This window comes from Lepus europaeus, chromosome 4 (genome assembly GCF_033115175.1).
Source record: "Lepus europaeus isolate LE1 chromosome 4, mLepTim1.pri, whole genome shotgun sequence".
In the NCBI taxonomy this organism is placed as follows: domain Eukaryota; kingdom Metazoa; phylum Chordata; class Mammalia; order Lagomorpha; family Leporidae; genus Lepus; species Lepus europaeus.
In genome coordinates this window covers 81,679,387-81,696,742 of record NC_084830.1, presented here as the reverse complement: position 1 = coordinate 81,696,742, position 17,356 = coordinate 81,679,387, and the positions used below count along the sequence as shown (strand labels likewise).

The 17,356-nt window shown below is 42.8% G+C and overlaps 1 protein-coding gene across 3 annotated transcripts in view; it reads right to left on the bottom strand.

Annotated features, from left to right (window-relative positions):
* The window catches only part of ASPH (aspartate beta-hydroxylase), a 237,495-nt gene extending 235,015 nt beyond the window's left edge, over nucleotides 1-2,480 (bottom strand). Inside the window, exon 1 of one of the 3 annotated variants that reach the window (XM_062188446.1) lies at nucleotides 2,152-2,480. In XM_062188446.1, coding sequence (XP_062044430.1) covers nucleotides 2,152-2,299 — 148 coding nt within the window. In that variant the 5' untranslated portion in view covers nucleotides 2,300-2,480. The remainder of the gene's footprint in view (nucleotides 1-2,151) is intronic. The other 2 variants (XM_062188443.1, XM_062188444.1) reach the window with 2 other exon arrangements.
* Between the last annotated feature and the right edge of the window lie 14,876 nt (nucleotides 2,481-17,356).

Here is a 17,356-nt window from a genome sequence, read left to right as displayed (position 1 = left end):
TAGGGATCTCACATTTCGGAGAACATAAACTTGAAGGAGTATGATGTAATGAATGAATATCAGAAAATCTCAGTTCTGGTCTTGGTTCTTCCAGTAACTAGCTAGGTTTCCATGATGTCAGCAACCTCCAGTGAACTAGACAAGCTTTCTGGACATTGATGTCCCCATCTTTATGATGACAGCAAGGAATTCCATGGGCCTCACTGCATTTGAAAAACTCCTTGGCTTTCATGATTTCCCCAGCAGAAACTGTTTGTCTATACCTCAGTGACCAGACAATTATAGTCATAGAAGAAAAGTTGGTTTTACTGCTTGTTCCATATACTCATTTTCATCCCTGTAGGATGATGGAAAGATTCCTGACTTGCATCCCCAGTGCCTTCCATCTCACACACAGTCAGAACTCATTTGCTGGGAAAACAAATAGCTGTGAAAAAAGAATACTCATTATGTAACACGCAGGACTCCAACACCAACTCCAGGGTTTTGTTTTTTATTTTGTTCTGTATTGTTTCTGTTGTTTTGCTTTGTTTGTAACAAGGACCTTTCTCTGTGTTACCTATTGTGTCTGATGCATGCTAAGTCTGTTTCATGATAATTATGGAATCAATGTGCCAAATGCTTAATAGGCTATAGATCCTCAGTGTGAACAGTGTTTGCTCATAATGCTGAAGATGAAAATGAGAATAAGTTAATTTTGGTCCTAATGTTTCCTTAACTCATTCACTCCTTGTTAAAATGGTTCAAGAATTAATTTGGTAGATGTGGAAATGTGACACACATTTCTCAATACTAACTTATCAATAAAAGGCCATATAATTTCCTCAGATCTAATCACTTCTAGGGAGCTCACAGGATAGGCAGAACAAAGATACGCTTCACCTGTAAATAACTACATAAAACTTTAATGTCTTGTTTAACAACTTCCTCTGCTTGGTGCCCAGGCAGCACACAGGGCTCTTCTCACTTAGAAATACTAAAAAGTGAAGCTCCAGACCCAAGGGGCTGTGTTTAACTGACATTTAAAGACAAAAGGGAAAGGCACACAAAAGATTACTTAAATCAAAGGTGAATTATGAGGCTGGTTTTGAACCCCAAACTGTGTGTCTCTTCCCATGTGGAATACAAACCAGTTCTTCGAACTTAAATGTGTGCAATGGCTTTAACTGCAGTACTTTCACCACAACTATTCATTCGCTTGCTAATCAAATATTTGAGCACTTGTTATGGGACAGGATCATACCAAGAGCTGGGGATAAGAAATGAGGAAGAGTTGGGATTGAGGCCATAACAATACACATGAAAATAAGTGCTATATGGGAAATAGTTCAGTGAAGCATAACTGGAGTTATCTTATTTTCAGATGTACATGAATGCCCTGCATTTAGCGCTCAGCAAAGAGTCTAAACTATTCCAAGGGAGGTTTGTTGTTCACATTCAACACACATGTGCATTCCAGCTTCAGTATCCTAAATATGAGTCGAAGGGAATATAAAAGAAACAGAACCACTGAAATACGAGACGAAGCAGATTTAAAACATCTGTTCGCCTTGCTCGGTAAGCACATGGAAAGAGAAAGGTGAATATGCGGCTGATTTCAGGGAAAAATAGAAGCTCGTGAGCTATTTCATGAGATCCGTTGATATTTTAAAGGTAACTACAACTCATGTGAAAAAGCTATATAAAAGCAAAAACATTTCAGGTAATTTCCAAGAACATTCAAATCACTCCCAATCCCCGCTCCCCAACTTCCACCCCCCCTAATAGTCCTCCTCTGAGCTGCTCTTAAACGCTGCTGGTTAGGCAGGAACTTAACTTTCCCTGACTTTGCCACATTTTCAAAGTGCCCACAACCCGAGTATTCAGGGCAACGATGAACTGTTCGCCTACTCCCGGCTTCAATTCCACTGACAGCCAAGAAAGAGTTGACACGTAACGGCCAGCTCGGCTGCGCCCTGCAGGTGTGGGCAGCACGGGGAGACCCACCCGAGGGCGCGGACCCCGCTCCGCCCCCTTGGCCCTCCAGCTCGCCAGGCCCCGCGAGCACGGCCTCCGCCCCGCGCGCCGAGAGGAGGTACGACACGACACGGAGGACGGGGCACCCGGGGAGATGGACCGCAGCGCCGGACCCCGCCCCGCAGGGCCTCTGACCTCTCCGGGTGCTGGTGCTGCAGCTGCCGATGCTGCTGCTCGTGCTCGTGCCGCCGCCGCCGCCGCTGCTGCTGGAGCCGCTGCTGCTGCTGCTGCTCGTGGTGGTGAAGCCGCCGCCGCCGCCCTTGGCATTCTTGCGCGGGGCCATGGCGCGTTCCGCGGGGGCTGGCGAGGACTGGGGGCGAGGAAGGAGGGGTCTTCCTCAGTGTTGGGGGGATCTTGGGGGGCGGCCGACGGCAGCGGGCGCTGAATCGGCGCGGGCCGGGGCTCCTGCAGCAGCGTCAGTGCCTCCGCACCTCCCGCCGCGCCTCCGAGGACTTTCGCCCGCGTGCAGGTTGCGCGCGCCAGGCCCTCGCGTGCGCCGAACCTGTGACTCCCTACGGAGGCGAGCGCGCGCGGCTTCCCCGCCCCTCGGCCACGCCCCCGCTCGGCCTCGGCCCGCCCACAGACGTTGAGTGACGACGGCTACGAGCCAATCACGAGCGCCACTACGAGGGGGCCGGACTCTGCCGCGCTTGCCCGCCCCCTGCAGATTTGGAGCTGTTCTGGCGCGGCGCCGCAGCCTGCGAGCTCGAGCCGCCTTCAGCTTTCCAGGCTGTCTCGGTCCTTTGGAACGTGGCAAGCGTAGCAGCCGAGCGGATTCTCGCGAGCGTTGGCGGACCCGGCTCGATCTGGATGGGGCGGAGCGCGGGGGCGGGCCGGGGCGCCGGGGTGGGGGGACACGTGTGCCGCTGCCTGGCGGAACGCGCCGCCTCTTGGCCTGATTGGAGGCTTTGTCCCGGGCCTCCTACCCGCAGACGCCGAGAAATGCCATCCCGCTTCTTGGGAAAGAGCTGCCTGTTTCTTACCAGTACTAACGCGAGGGCGCCTCAGAAATTGGGTCGGGACTAGTCCAGCGCTTACCCCGTGGTCTTGGGTCCCTTCAGGGTTATAGCAGACTTACCATCCGTGTTTTCAGAGAAAGTTAAGGTATGGGAAGGTGCATATGACGCAGGAGGTTATTTTTCTTACCCTGGACGGCACCCAGGATCGGAAATCTCACGCAGCCAGGCCAATGCCTACGTTATCATTCTTCCGTGTCCCCAAGCCTCGGCCCCTCTTGCGAGCTCGAAGGGTGCCCCAGACCTGCAGTGGCTTCAGAATTCGGGACAGGGCGTTAAAAATGTCTGAGCTCCTGGCTGAACCAGACGGCGCTGGCGGCGTCACTATCACCTTTGTGTCGCCAATTGCGCACCCTGTGCCCAAGAAGTGTTTGTTGATTTGTCAAGTCTGTCAACTTGCTAAGGCTTTCCCCCAGGTCTTGGCAGTGTTTTGCAGCACCTTCAGGGAGTGTTGTCGGGAGGGTTCAGGCAGAAGCTGGAGACGGCAGAGCCATTGGCAGTTTCCTGGGTCCAGCCTCTGTGTTTTGTGCTGTGAAGGGCTGGATGGCCCTAACGGTGTCCACTGAGGGCCTCGTTGCCCAAGGGAGAAGTCCCAGGGGCGCTGACTGAGTTTACCTGAAACATCTCTTTCCGTTTTTATGGCATAGCCTTCTGTCCCCCAACACAGCCATGCATTCATTCAGGCACCCATGCAACCTCCTATGACATCTCAACTAGAGTTGAGGGCATTGGGCAATGAGACAAATCTGAGCGATGGTGGTTAGTATGAAATAGCAATGACATCTAACCTGCAAACACAGAAACAAACAAGAAAACAGTGCTCTCAGACCCCAAGATATTTTAACTCTTGAATTCTCACAAAGCCATGCTATTGTGTCCACATTTTCTGGATGAGGAAACTTGAGGTTCTGAGAGATCAAAGTGAGGATGCGAAATTAGTTGATCTGGCCGGGAGTCTACAGTCCAAATCTTTCTTCCTGGAAGAGGCTTCCTTCTGAGTGGAGAATGTCCAACTGGCTCTCTCTTCCCTTAGCACATACCCTTGCCCCCTTAAACCTTACAGGTCCTACCCGCAAAGATAGGCCTGAAACGCGAAGTGGTGGCTTATCAAAGTCCACCTTGCAAAGAAATTAAATGTCTTTAGTCGCTGACACCAAGAGGCCATGAAGTAATGCTTCATTGCTCCTACATGTCCAGAAACTCAACCCAGAACCACTGACAAGGTACACTGCTGTGCACCTTAGGCAGCACCAGGCCACAACAGAGGCTTTGTAAGTACAGAGCACAAGAAGGAAGTGGCCACCTAGTTCCTCCCTAGACCACAAAGAAACAGCTGTAAAGACATTTATACACTCAGCATTACAAAATAAAAATTATAAAATAAAACAAAATGTATCAACAATATTTACAATGGCGGGTCCTGTTGGCTGGGTGTACTTGTGCAGTTGAGTTCCTGGGTCCCAATTCCCCTGAGCCTAGTATTAGAATTATGCATTTTATATCTGTCTATGCTTCCCGTTTTTATGAACATTGACAACACAAAGATTGCCTTGGATCCATGAATTCCTTTACATAGGAGCTTTTCTCAGCATGGGGTGAGGGAGATTAGTGAGTCAAAGTATCTTTGAAATTAAATGAGAGGTCAGATACCCCTTGTTAGGCTATTCTGTTTTCTATCAGTCCCTGGGAAGCCATGAAGGAACCCTGGGTGAAATAGTGTTAAAAGAATCATGAATACAAGACTCAACTAGGACAATGCATTAAGATATTAATGTAATGCAGCTTTTGAAGTAGGCCAAATTGTCTTGCAGCTATTTCATAAACCTTTCATTGGTTTCAATTGGATTTGCAAGTGGAAACTGGGGAACAACACGTGTTCTATTTTTTTCTTTTTCTTTTTTTTTTCTTCCTGTTGACCCTTTACAACCTCCAGGCAAATGCTTTCAAAATTAGACATTTCTGGAAGTATACTTACAAACAAATTGCTGTAAAGGTCCATTTTAACTTGCTCCATCCTAGTTTGTTCCACTTTAAGTCTCATTTGTATGCAATTTACCTAATGTAGAATTACATTATTGTGAATAAATAATGACTATTTCCTCGTCTCTATTGACCATAGTAAGTTGAGCCATAGTGGAAAACAATGCACTTGAACTGATCACAAGTCATTTCTGTATTTTCATATTTCATTACTAAAATATGTTGCAATGAGAGCTATGTTGGTAAGTACAAGGACACTTTTAAGGGAAGGCATTTTCACTGTTCTCAAGGCAATTATTCCCATATGAAGTATATCTCAACAAGTAAATGAACTGTCATTTTCACCGAACAGCTGGATTCTCTATTACCATAGAAAGCAATAAGCCTGACTGGTAACTATAGCATAAATACACAGAACAAATTTATGTGAACAGAAATGATTTAAAATCTAGCTAAAAATAGATTAGAATTGGCCGGCGCCACGGCTCACTAGGCTAATCCTCTGTCTGCGGTGCCGGCACTCTGGGTTCTAGTCCCGGTTGGGGCGCCAGTTCTGTCCTGATTTCTCCTCTTCCAGTCCAGCTCTCTGCTGTGGCCCAGGAGGGCAGTGGAGGATGGCCCAAGTGCTTGGGCCCTGCACCCGCATGGGAGACCAGGAGGAAGCACCCGGCTCCAGGCTTCGGATCGACTCAGTGCGCCTGCCGTAGCAGCCATTTGGGAGGTGAACCAACGGAAGGAAGACCTTTCTCTGTCTCTCTCTCTCACTGTCTAACTCTGCCTGTCAAAAAAAAAAAAAAAAAAAAAACCAGAAACAAAAAACAGTAGATTAGAATTGAAAATATTGTGTTTGATAGGAGGATATAATCTGAAATCATACTAGCTAAGAAAACTTTTTTTGTTCTTTCATTTAAAGCCTTTATATTCAGGTTTTAAGCAACAATCTTTGTTAGGTCTTGAGTTTCCTAGCAGAGAGAATTGATAGAATTAACTGACCCTTCTGAAGTCTCAGACTTAATGCCAGAAAGAAACTTCAGCCAGAAAAAAAAGCCAAATAACTAAAGAATAACAGCTAATTATGATCATAGCCATTTAGAGTATTATAGGAAATATTAATGTGATGTAGGAATGCTTAGAAAGTAATGAAGAAATAAAAGAAAATGTAGAGAAATCTCAAAAATTCAATTTGTATGCAAGGTCATACTTTTGCATAAACCACACTTTCCTCAAGGATCTTTTTTTTTTTTAAGATTTATTTATTTGTTTATTTATTTGAAAGTTACACAAAGAGAGGAGAGAGAGACAGAGAGAGAGAGAGGGGTCTTCCATCTGATGGTTCACTCCCCAGATGGCCACAACGGCCAGAGCTGGGCCCATTTGAAGCCAGGAGCCAGGAGCTTCTTCCGGGTCTCCCACATGGGTGCAGGGGCCCAAGGACTTGGGCCATCTTCCACTGCTTTCCCAGGCCATAGCAGAGAGTTGGACAGGAAGTGGAGCAGCCAGGTCTCGAACCGGCACCCATATGGGATGCAAGCGCTTCAGGCCAGGGCGTTGACCCACTGTGCCACAGTGCCGGCCCCCTCAAGGATCTAATAAGTCTTATGTGTCTGTGTGTTTGTAACCAAAGTAATTACTTTTTTGTCTTTCATGAAACCAGTCATTTTCTTCAGGTGGAAACAGGTCCTTGACCTAAGGAAGAGTATCCTAAATCCAGCCTCAGAAGCCTCAGTTTCATCAAGTTTAAAGATGTAAAGCAGATAAATTTGTCTCATAAAGAATAGTATTATTACAATATGTAAAATTGGATCAATTAGCCTAAATCTTTCATAGATGATGGGAAATTATGCATACATTATACCAAATTAATTTAACTGAACCGGTTTTGCATTGTCATCATCCTCACTTGAATCTATTCGGAATTTCATAAGCACATGACAAATATCACTTTGCCAGTAAGAAAACAAAAGAATTCTAAGATACTCTGTCAAAAGGCTTGCTAGCATGAAAAAGAGGAAGAATCTCCCTTCCTCATTGCCACAAGGTTTTATTAACCTAAAGACCACTGCTTATAGATTTAAAATTCTACAGTATTTCTTTACTTTCAGGAAGCATCATATCAATTATTTAAAACATGTTTAGCATTACATAGTGGCTACCAACTAGTAGCCCTGAATATTTTGCAATTTATGGAACTGCTCCACTGCTGACTTCATCAAGTGATAAACTCATTTCTTTCTTGGCAGATCTCTTTGAGTTAAAGAGAGATGCTAATATCCTAGATGCTCCCTGAAGCTACTTCGTCCAGCCCCAGAAAGCACATTAATTAGTAAAACTTAATGGAATGGCTTCTACGCATCTCCCTGTCTCACAAATTATATATGATTCTGCTTTCTCTATACCTTTAAGGTGTGCTTACTGTGCCTGTTGTTTCCAGCTACAATGCAAAAGGAGAGTTAAGGAATCATAGGTAGCTACCAGTAGGAAATATACTTACATAAGAAGTATATAAAAACTTAAGTGTAGAAGTTGTGACTTTTTAGACATATCCTGAGATTATCTGTAATTCTCTAATTTGAGAAAATTGAAGTCATATGTGAACAGTTCTATGCACTACTTGGGCTGATGTGAAAACAAAGTTACAAACTGTATCTAAGGACTAAGAGGACTATTGACTTTCTCATGTATGTGTGGTAAACAGGACAGGGTCAGTGTATCCTGTGAATGTGCCCACTGCAGGCTCTTGGCAATTGCTGCTTCTCTTCCCTGGGGAGTGCTTTCACCACAAAGTTCAGAGGGATGGGTGAATCTTCACTTGGTACGCTCTCCATTTAGCCTTGAAGTCCTGCTGCTGAAATTTTCTTGGTGAGTATTTTATGTATAGGTAGGAGGTTAGCCGCTAAACCACTGGGTGGCTGCAAGTGAATTCCTCTTTGATACTTACAAAGAAGAAATATGAAGTCCACATATGTTTTCCAAATATTTATTTATTTGAAAGCAGGGTTGACAGAGACAACAATAAGAGAGAAAGAAAGGGAGAAGTAGAGATTTTCCATCTAAGTGGTTCACTCCACAAATGGCTACAAAGGTCAGAGCTGGGCCCATCTGAAGCCAGGAGCCAGGAGCTTCTTCTGGGTCTCCCACATGGGTGCAGGGGCCCAAGGACTTGGGCCACCTTCTACTGCTTTCCCAGGCCATAGCAGAGAGCTGGACAGGAAGTGGAGCAGCTAGGACTCAAACCAGTGCCCACATGGGATGCCAGCACTGCAGGTGGTGCTTTACCCACTAAGCCACTGTTCTGGCCCTGACCCTAACTCTTTTATCATCCTCTGCCTGAAGGCAGCCAGGAAAGATGTGCGAGATGCTTCTACCCCTTTTCTCTTCTGTTATTCTCTAATGATTTTCTCCTTGAAGTTCCTTGATGTAACCTCATTTCACTCTGGTACACATGTTGGCACAAATGAATGATGAGGACTCAGCGTAGTCACCTGGTGATTCCTTGTGCTCTGGCATGTTTCTCTGAAATCTTACTAAGTCAGAGATACTGCAGACTCAGAGCTAAAATGCTTCTTATGGTTGAGGATGGGAAGCAGATTAAAAGACTAAGAGCTCTTGGGAAGAATATTCACCAATCAATAGAAAGACCTGTTCCCTCCTCTGATCACTGGGAGGACGCCTATCAAAAATGCACATTGTGGGAATTCACCATGACTGGCGAAATTTGACCTACCCCTGGCTTTAATCCTGCAGAATAACAGCTTTGCAATGAATAAGGCACTGCGCCAGAGAGACTTGCCAAAAGAGTTTGCAATTGGGAATGAGAATAGTGAGACCTCACCAGTATGTACTGGTGCATGGCCTGCAAAGGGCACATTACTAGTGCAATCCCATCTCCCTGCACCCCTTGTTTTCCACAAGGCAACCATCTCAAAAGCCCTCACTCCAGCTGGGCATCCCTCTTCTCAGTTATTCTAGCAGCAGGGAAGAGGGACTTCTTGTAGCTGCTACCACCTTTGGATAGTAATCAGATATTCAGATGGTTAAGGAAAGAACCCCATGCTACCCCCTTCTCTCCTCTATTTGCCCAGCCTTATAATGGGGCCTTACTCATTTAGGTTGGTACTTGGGTCAATGCTGACTAATGAAACAAGTCTTTATGATATCTTGTATAAAATACATCAGTCCCCAAGGACATAATTCTGAAACTGCTCTGAAAACTCTCCAGTTGTCTTCTGGTCAGCCCCAAACTGAACAACAACCAAAAGAGGGAAATAACATTTCCCTACTTCGTGTACAGTGCCAGTCCCATGACAGTGATTGATGATTGATTTTCCCACACTCTTCCTAAATTTTCACCCCACATTTTTCTACATCCTTACAACCAACTCCAACCTCTTAGTCAGCCATGTGGTTCAAAGAACTACAAAGAAGGTTTCCAGAGGTTCTTGTCTTACCCAGTGGATCTTTTGGACTCTTACCACTGTCAATCCCTGCCTTCTATAGTTACAGGGAGCAGAGCCACAGGAAATGGCACCATCATTCCGGCCTCCCCTGATTCTGGCTCCTGGCTTAGATTGGCCCAGCCCTGGCACTTGAGGCCATTTGGGGAGTGAACTAGCAGATAGAATCTCTCTCTCTCTCGCTCTACCTTTCAAATAAATAAATATTTTTAAAAAATACCATGATGGACAACCTAAGTTTTTTAAGAAGATGGATGAAAACTCACAATGGGTCACCACCACTTATCTAGTTACCCAAAGAGCCAAGATCTAAGGAATTTTATCTTTCACAAATGTAGATATATAAAAGGATATATCTTCATTTATTGAACGTTTCAACATTTTTAGATATATGCACAGTGTTATACACAAAGTCATTATTTTAATATTGCCATTTTATATAGTTAAATTAGCAAAAAAATGCATCTAATGAATTAGAACTCCAGTATTGGAAATGATGCAAAGATGAAGTACATAGCATGGTATATTGTAAAAAATAATGCTGACTATTTAAAATAGCAGGGAAAACAGCTTAAAAATAAATAGAAGAAAAAACACCCCAAGCAAAAAAACTTTTAAAAAATGATATAGATATACTATGGGTAAACACATGGAGGCAGTCCATAAGAACCAGACAATTTTCACATTTATTAACTTTATTCTACCTTGATAAATAGCTGCATCTTGGTCTGGGAGTGGGGCATAGCTGTCAACTGAGAATACATTCACTATATTTTCTAGATGGTACTACTCTTGTTTAAATTCTTCTGTGATTTGATATACACTGATATGAGCATTCCCTATTAAATTTTTCCATCTTCTGTGCCATGCTTCTGTGTTATTTTTGGTACACAGAAATCCTTTGTGTGTACTTATATACAGATTACAAAATTGGCAGATACAATCCTGGTGACTGAACAACAGCATTGTTACGTTAAGTGTCTTATTATCCTACCATGAACACAATCCTTTTTGAAACATAGCTTGACTGGCTTCTTTAGACAAATGAGGCTTTAATTCATTAAATGCTCCTTAAACTTCATTACTGGGAAAGAATGCCAATGCAGACAAATAATGCTTTTTAAATGCTTATTTATTTATTTTAAAGAAAGTGATGAAGGAGGAGGGGGGAGAGAGAGAGGGAGAAAGAGAGAGAGAAAGGGAGAAAGAGAGAGAGAGAAAGAGAGAGAGAGAGAGAGAGAGAGAGAGAAAGAGATCTTCCATCCACTGGTTCATTCTTCAAATGCCTGCAACAGCCAGATGCCAAAGCCAGAGAGATGTGGATCTCTCACATGTGTGGCAGAGACCCAAGTACTTGGACCATCTTCTGCTACTTCTACACACTAACAGGAAGGTGGAATCAGAAATGGAAGTTGGCCTCAATCCCAAGCACTCCATGATGGGATGTGATCATCTCAAGAGGTAGCTTAACCTACTACACAATACCTGCCCCCAATGACAGATTTTCGAACTCAAGCTTTTGTCATTACTGTCTTACCTTGTGATAAATCTACTCATTAATTTTCACAGATATATTAAGTTAAATGGGAAAAAAAAACCAAACTACTGCAATATCTTAGAATTCATGTCTTGAAGCTTTGATCACACCTAACTCCATTTTGGTTTGGGGATTCAACTGAAATCCATTTTCCTCTGTAGTCTACCAAGTCTTCAAATAAGCACTTACAAAATGCTCCACTTTTTCCATGCATGAATGAGCAGACAAATTCTAGAATTTTCATATCCAACAAGCACATGAATTGTATATCAGTGATAAAAACACTGAGGACAATTTTGAAAGGATCATCCATTAGGCAAAGTGAAGCATACACTAGTTTTTCTATATTAGATTTAGTGGTAAATATAGGAAGTTGATCTTCTTTGACAGCCAAATCCCTAAACAAAAATTGTTCACCATTTAATTTTTTGTAACACAGGAGGAGCCTCTACATGAGTGAAAGACCACCACAAAACACACCAACACCGGAATAAGGGAAAAGGATTATCTATGGGGGAAACCCAACAGGCTGGAGGGAGAGAGCGGAAAAAAAAAAAGGGCCTGTGTTGAAAGGCAGGGCGTGTTATAGCTTTGCAGGGATGAGGGCGTGGGAACAGTGAATCCTGTTAGAGTCGGGGTGGCGTTGCTGCTTATGGTTGGGCCATTTGGTGGGCCATTTGGTCACCTGACTCCTAGTAAGCAAGGCTGGATTCTGGAGAGGCTGAACTTAGTGGACAAGGTGGCTGCTGGGCCAGAGGATAAGATGGCATCCGGGGCTTGAATTGAGAATGAATTTATCAATCTCTCCCTCCTGCTGTGTCAATTTTTACCTCACATGTTTTAAAGGTCTTATTAAATGTTTAAAGACTTGTGACTTTTTTCATTATGCTGTTATAGATTTCATTGCTTCTTAAAATCTCTGCTAATGTCAGTATACCAGCTGTCTTTTTGTTAGCATCTTTGTGACTTGTTACTAACATCCTTACTTTTAACCTTTGTATCCAATATGTTTAGGTGTGTCTTTTGTAAATACAATTATCTGTCAATATTTGTTTTTTAACTGACATATTAGTTCATTTACATTTTTGTAATAACAGACACATTTCTGTTTCTACCATGTGTATGTATTATTTCAGTTCATTCTCAGTTTTTCTAGCCTCGTTTCCATTACTCACAAATGAGAATTTTAACATTCTTGGATATGCTTGCCCTGTTCCTTACTCCCAACACTCATCAGCTTAGCAGCAAACAGATCTCTGAAGGGCATGGCAGTCTGGAAAGACAACAAACATTATCAGATTATTTCATCTTCTTTTCTTCTCTGAATTCCTTGTACCATTCCCAGGCTAGTCAGTCTTATTTAAATACTTCACATAAAACTATTTTTAATGAGGAGCTTTGCATAGCCAGGTGTCCAAAGCCTTCCATGAGTGAAAATTTTTTTTCTCACCCTCATATTTGAATGACAGTTGGTTTGGATATAAAATTCTATGTTCTAAGTATTTTTTTTCTCTTAAGTACCTTGAAAACACTACTATTCCCTGTATAGTAATCTAATTTTTCTTTTCTCTGTATGTGTAGTTACTACAATTTTCTCTTTTTCTTGGTGAGATTAAATTCCCACCATCAGAGGCAGATATTTATCCTCATCTCTCCTTTTTTGCAAGTATTTCCGATCTGAGGCCCATTTTTATGTTAATTTTATGAAATTTATCTCAATTATTAGTTCAAATATTTCTTTAAATATTCTCTCCTCTTTGTTTCTCATTTTACTCTTTATCTGAGACTGTATTGGTTAGAAATGCTACTTCTAGCCTCCATAGCCCACAATTGTGATTTTGTATTTCTTTGCCTCTTGCTCCCTCATGGGAGATATTTCCAATTTAGTCTTCTAATTCTTCAGCCCTCTCCATTCTGTTACTGTTCATATTAACATGTGCTCTATTGAAATGTATAATTGATATAACTGGGGTGGGAGGGGATGCAGGTGTTTGGCCTAGCAATTAAGATACCTGCATCCCATACTGGAATTCTTGGATTGGATTCTTGACTCTGGCTCCTGATTCCAGCTTCCTGCCAATGCAGACCCCAGGAGGCAGTGGTGATGACTTGAGTAATTGGGTCCATGCCATCCATGTTGGAGAACTGGGTTGAGTTCCTGGCTTCTGGCTCTCACCCCAGCCCAGTCCCAACAACTGCAGGTATCTGAGGAATGAGGAATGAGCCAATGGATGGAAATTTTCTCTCTCTCTCTTTCCCCTCACTCCCTCTCTCAAATTTTAAGAGTGTAATTCTGGAAATATCAAATATTTCTGCTTAGTTCTTAGCATTATTTTCTCATCCTTACTGCTAATGTTTCCCTATCTCATTTTTTATGTTAATCAGGCTACATTTAGATTACTAGCCCATCTCTTCTAAGAGTTCTGCTTCTTTGGCCGGTGCCGTGGCTCACTTGGTTAATCTTCCACCTGCGGCACCAGCATCCCATATGGGCCTCGGGTTCTAGTCTCGGTTGCTCCTCTTCCAGTCAAGCTCTCTGCTGTGGTCCTGGAGGGCAGAGGAGGATGTCCCAAGTGCTTGGGCCCCTGCACCTGCATGGGAGAACCAGGAAGAAGCACCTGGCTCCTGGCTTCAGATAGGCGCAGTGCCAGCCGTAGTGACCATTTGGGGAGTGAACCAATGGAAGAAGACCTTTTTGACTTTCTCTCTCATTGTCTATAACTCTATCTGTGGAAGAAAGAAAGAAAGAAAGAAAGAAAGAAAGAAAGAAAGAAAGAAAGAAAGAAAGAAAGAAAGAAAGAAAGAAAGAAGGAAGGAAGGAAACAAGAAAAATCACTTTTAAAAAAAGAGTTCTGCTTCTTATGGGAACTATAACAAAGTATGTTTTTACTTTGAAATGCTCGTTGAACTGCTTAATGTTTGATTTGTCAGTTCTGTTTTACTCTGAATATATGAACCACTGTGTCAGGTAAGACTTTAAGAGGATGAGTAGATTGTTGTAAACCATTTCAATCAACGTACTCATGCCCCAAATTACTTCTTGAGCTCAGAGTGCTTTCGGTCACTCCCAACAACATTAGGCCTGCCATACTGCCTAGATTACAGTCCTCCACACTGAGGGGGTGGGGGTGAGGGGTAGGAGGAACATGGATGGAGAAAACTCTGCCCAAAGTCAGCCCAAACTACTTTTTCTTCATAGCTCCCCCGAAGCACAGAATTTCTGTGCTGTCCTGATTTTCCTCTGAAGACTCTTCAAGGAGAGCTCTAAGTTTTTGCAGGTGTTCAGATTGGCTCGGTATGGCCCAAAACCATAGCAAGAAAGACAAACTAGAACTCTGGGACTTTGCTCTGATTTTATCGTCCCACCACATCACTACAACTTTCTGCAGCTTAACAACACCACAACTCACCCACATGCCACTTCTCTACTTCCCCATCCATAGGGCTTCTTTATCCTTTAGTTCTTTGTGTTTTTCTTCAATCATTCTTCCAGAGCTGGTCTCATATTGGGGGGTAAAGCAAAATCAGCATTTGAGTGAAAACTGGAAATTGACCACTAGCTTCTTAGTACCTCCAAACCATAGGATCTCTTTCATGCCCAGGTATTATTTGCATTCCCTTCAGCAGAAGAGGATGAATGAGCTAGGGGAGAGAAGTCCTATGTGATTCTAAACACAGGATTCACAACAGAAGAGGGAAACTCTCTTTAGCTAAAAATAAAACTATTTGAACAGGACATGGAGAAAAGGCATTTGAAATGGATTAGTGCTTGCCCAATAAAACTTTAAGAGCCATCATTATCTTGAGACATTTAACTTTCTCTAAATAATTTACCAGGTGCACTATCTTTAAAATACACACACACACAGACAGATGTTCAGTAGGCATTGGCACTACAGTACTGCAGCTCCAGGGATGCAGAGGGAGCCATGGCAGCTGATGAAATGGGAATGAAGTTGACAGAACAAGAGACAGAGAAGGCTGATGGAATGGTGATGTAACCAGCTGGGAAGCAGTTAGAGAGGAGAAAGCAACACCGCAACTGGAAACAGAGAGAGGGAAAGAATAGCCACAAATGTCTAATATCCTAGTCAGGACAAGTACAACCCACAATGAAAGGTCTCTGGTTTTAGGGACAGGCGGGCAGGAGGGGTGCAGATTGTGGAATTCAGTGTTGGAAACAGACAGCAAAATTGAACTGGAGGTCAACTGTCCCAAGAACTGAATCAAGCAATTTGGTTGTAAAGTGTAGGAGGTAGAAGGAAATGGGAGGGTTGTTGTACATATTCAAATGACTAAGTCAATAGGTCTCAACCAGGGCCACAAAGTGACGCCACTTGGGAAGCTTTAAAATAAAATATCTATGATCAAGCTCTATCCCGAGATATTCCAATTTAATTGGTCTGGAATGAGGCCCAGGACAGGCATCAGACTTTTGAATGGTCCCCATAACATTCTAAGCCACAGGCTGACTTGGAGCCCCTAGTCTAAGGGAAGAACACAAGAGAAAGGCAGATAGAAAATTCTACAGGGAAAACCAAGTTCCTGGAGCCCAGGGGCTCAAGTTGCAGCAGAGGACTTGGTCTTAACAGACAGGGCATTTCTTCTACTGGTAGAAAAGAAAAGTTCAGAAGTAGGTAATTTTATGACTGACATAAGGAAGAAAGTTTGGTGTGTGTGTGTGCTGACAGCTTGTATTTCCCCGTGAAATAGGAAGAAAAGTTGCCTGCTGAGGGTAGGGGGAGAAACTGGAGAGTAAATTGTGGGGAACAGTGAAGGTTTTGAATGGTTGCTATAATAGGATCCTGGAACATAGACTTCTTGACACTGTTGCATCCCCGTCTGAAGCTGTCGTGGAACCTATCCATGTGGTTATATGACTCTATCTAATAGTGGTGATCCCAAGGGGCTGGGAAGACTGGCCAAGTGACAGCTGCAGTTATACTGGGACAGAAGGATCTGACTGCAGATAAAGGGAAGTGTGGATGTGAATTGCAGGGTATGGGGTAAACAGAGAAGGCACAGAAGAGCGAAGGGAGCTACTGGGGAGAACATAGACACCTCAAGAAACTGGAAGGATCAGTGAGGTTGAGAAATCATGAAGCAAAGAAGCCATGTGAGCAAAGGGGAAGATTAGAAGCACAATGTGAGGGTAAGTGTTGGGACTGAAGTCTTCAGTTGTGGACAGAACTGGATGATAATGTGGTCTGGAAACAGCCAAGATGTGTGTGGTAGAGGCAAACCAGGAAAAAATGGGGACAAAAGCATTAGAACACGTATTCCATTATTGCAAATATTCCAACCAAATTTGACTTAGATAATATGACTTATGTTTCATACACATTCATATTCTCATCTCTATCTCTCTCTGTCTCTCTCTCTCCCCCCTCCAATTCTAAGTGTTGTACGACAATCAAATACTATTTCTGTAATCATAAAAGGTAATGCACTTTATATTTTAAAATGATATAATTTCCTCAAAATGAACTTTACTCTTTCTGGGTATCTTAGTCGTTAAAGGAAGTAATATTCTGGACTGTAGAACATATTGCAAGGTATTAGTGTAGAGTGCCTAATGCAAACAGAAATTCCAGTGAGTCACTTTCTTTCCAGCTCATTGGCTCATTTTAACTGTGAGATAGCAATCAAGCCTAATTGCAAATATTTACTCTCAAGACAAGTTCCTGATGCTGATAATGTTGACTCTCTAAATACAAGTTGACATTGATATACTATGACTTCCTCCTCTAAGGGGTGTATTGAATGGTGAGAACTTTGTGAAGGAGGACAAGAAGAAAGCAAATGAGCGAGGAATTTTTTCTCTTACTACTTAATTGTGACTTGTAACCTCCCAACCAACACACACATACATTTTCTATTCCTTTTTCATCTTTATTTACCTCCATAGCTCTTATTAACCTACTATGTTTTCCACTGGAAATGTGAAATATTTATTTACAGACATATACTTATATGGTATATATTAAATCAGAAATTGATTTATGTGAATTTGTTATAGGGCAGACTTGGCTGTTATTTAAAGCTCCATGATGATTCTTATGAGCAACCAGTGTTCTACACTTGTGAGCAACTTGTTGGAATCAATGTAAAATTTTTTGGATTCTTGCTCTTTTGTTCCATGAATAACAAGACATCCTCCAGGCCACTACCATTCCTTTCAGCTTTGATGTCCCACCCATCCTGAATATGTGGTTATTCAGTTTCCAGCTCATCAACTATAGTCCCAAATACACTTATCCTCAGTGTCTGTCTTTTTGTCTATCCTTTGAAAATTTAACTAAGCAAATCAATGAAAAATGAGGAAAGTAAATTCCTAAGTTCCATTGAAACAC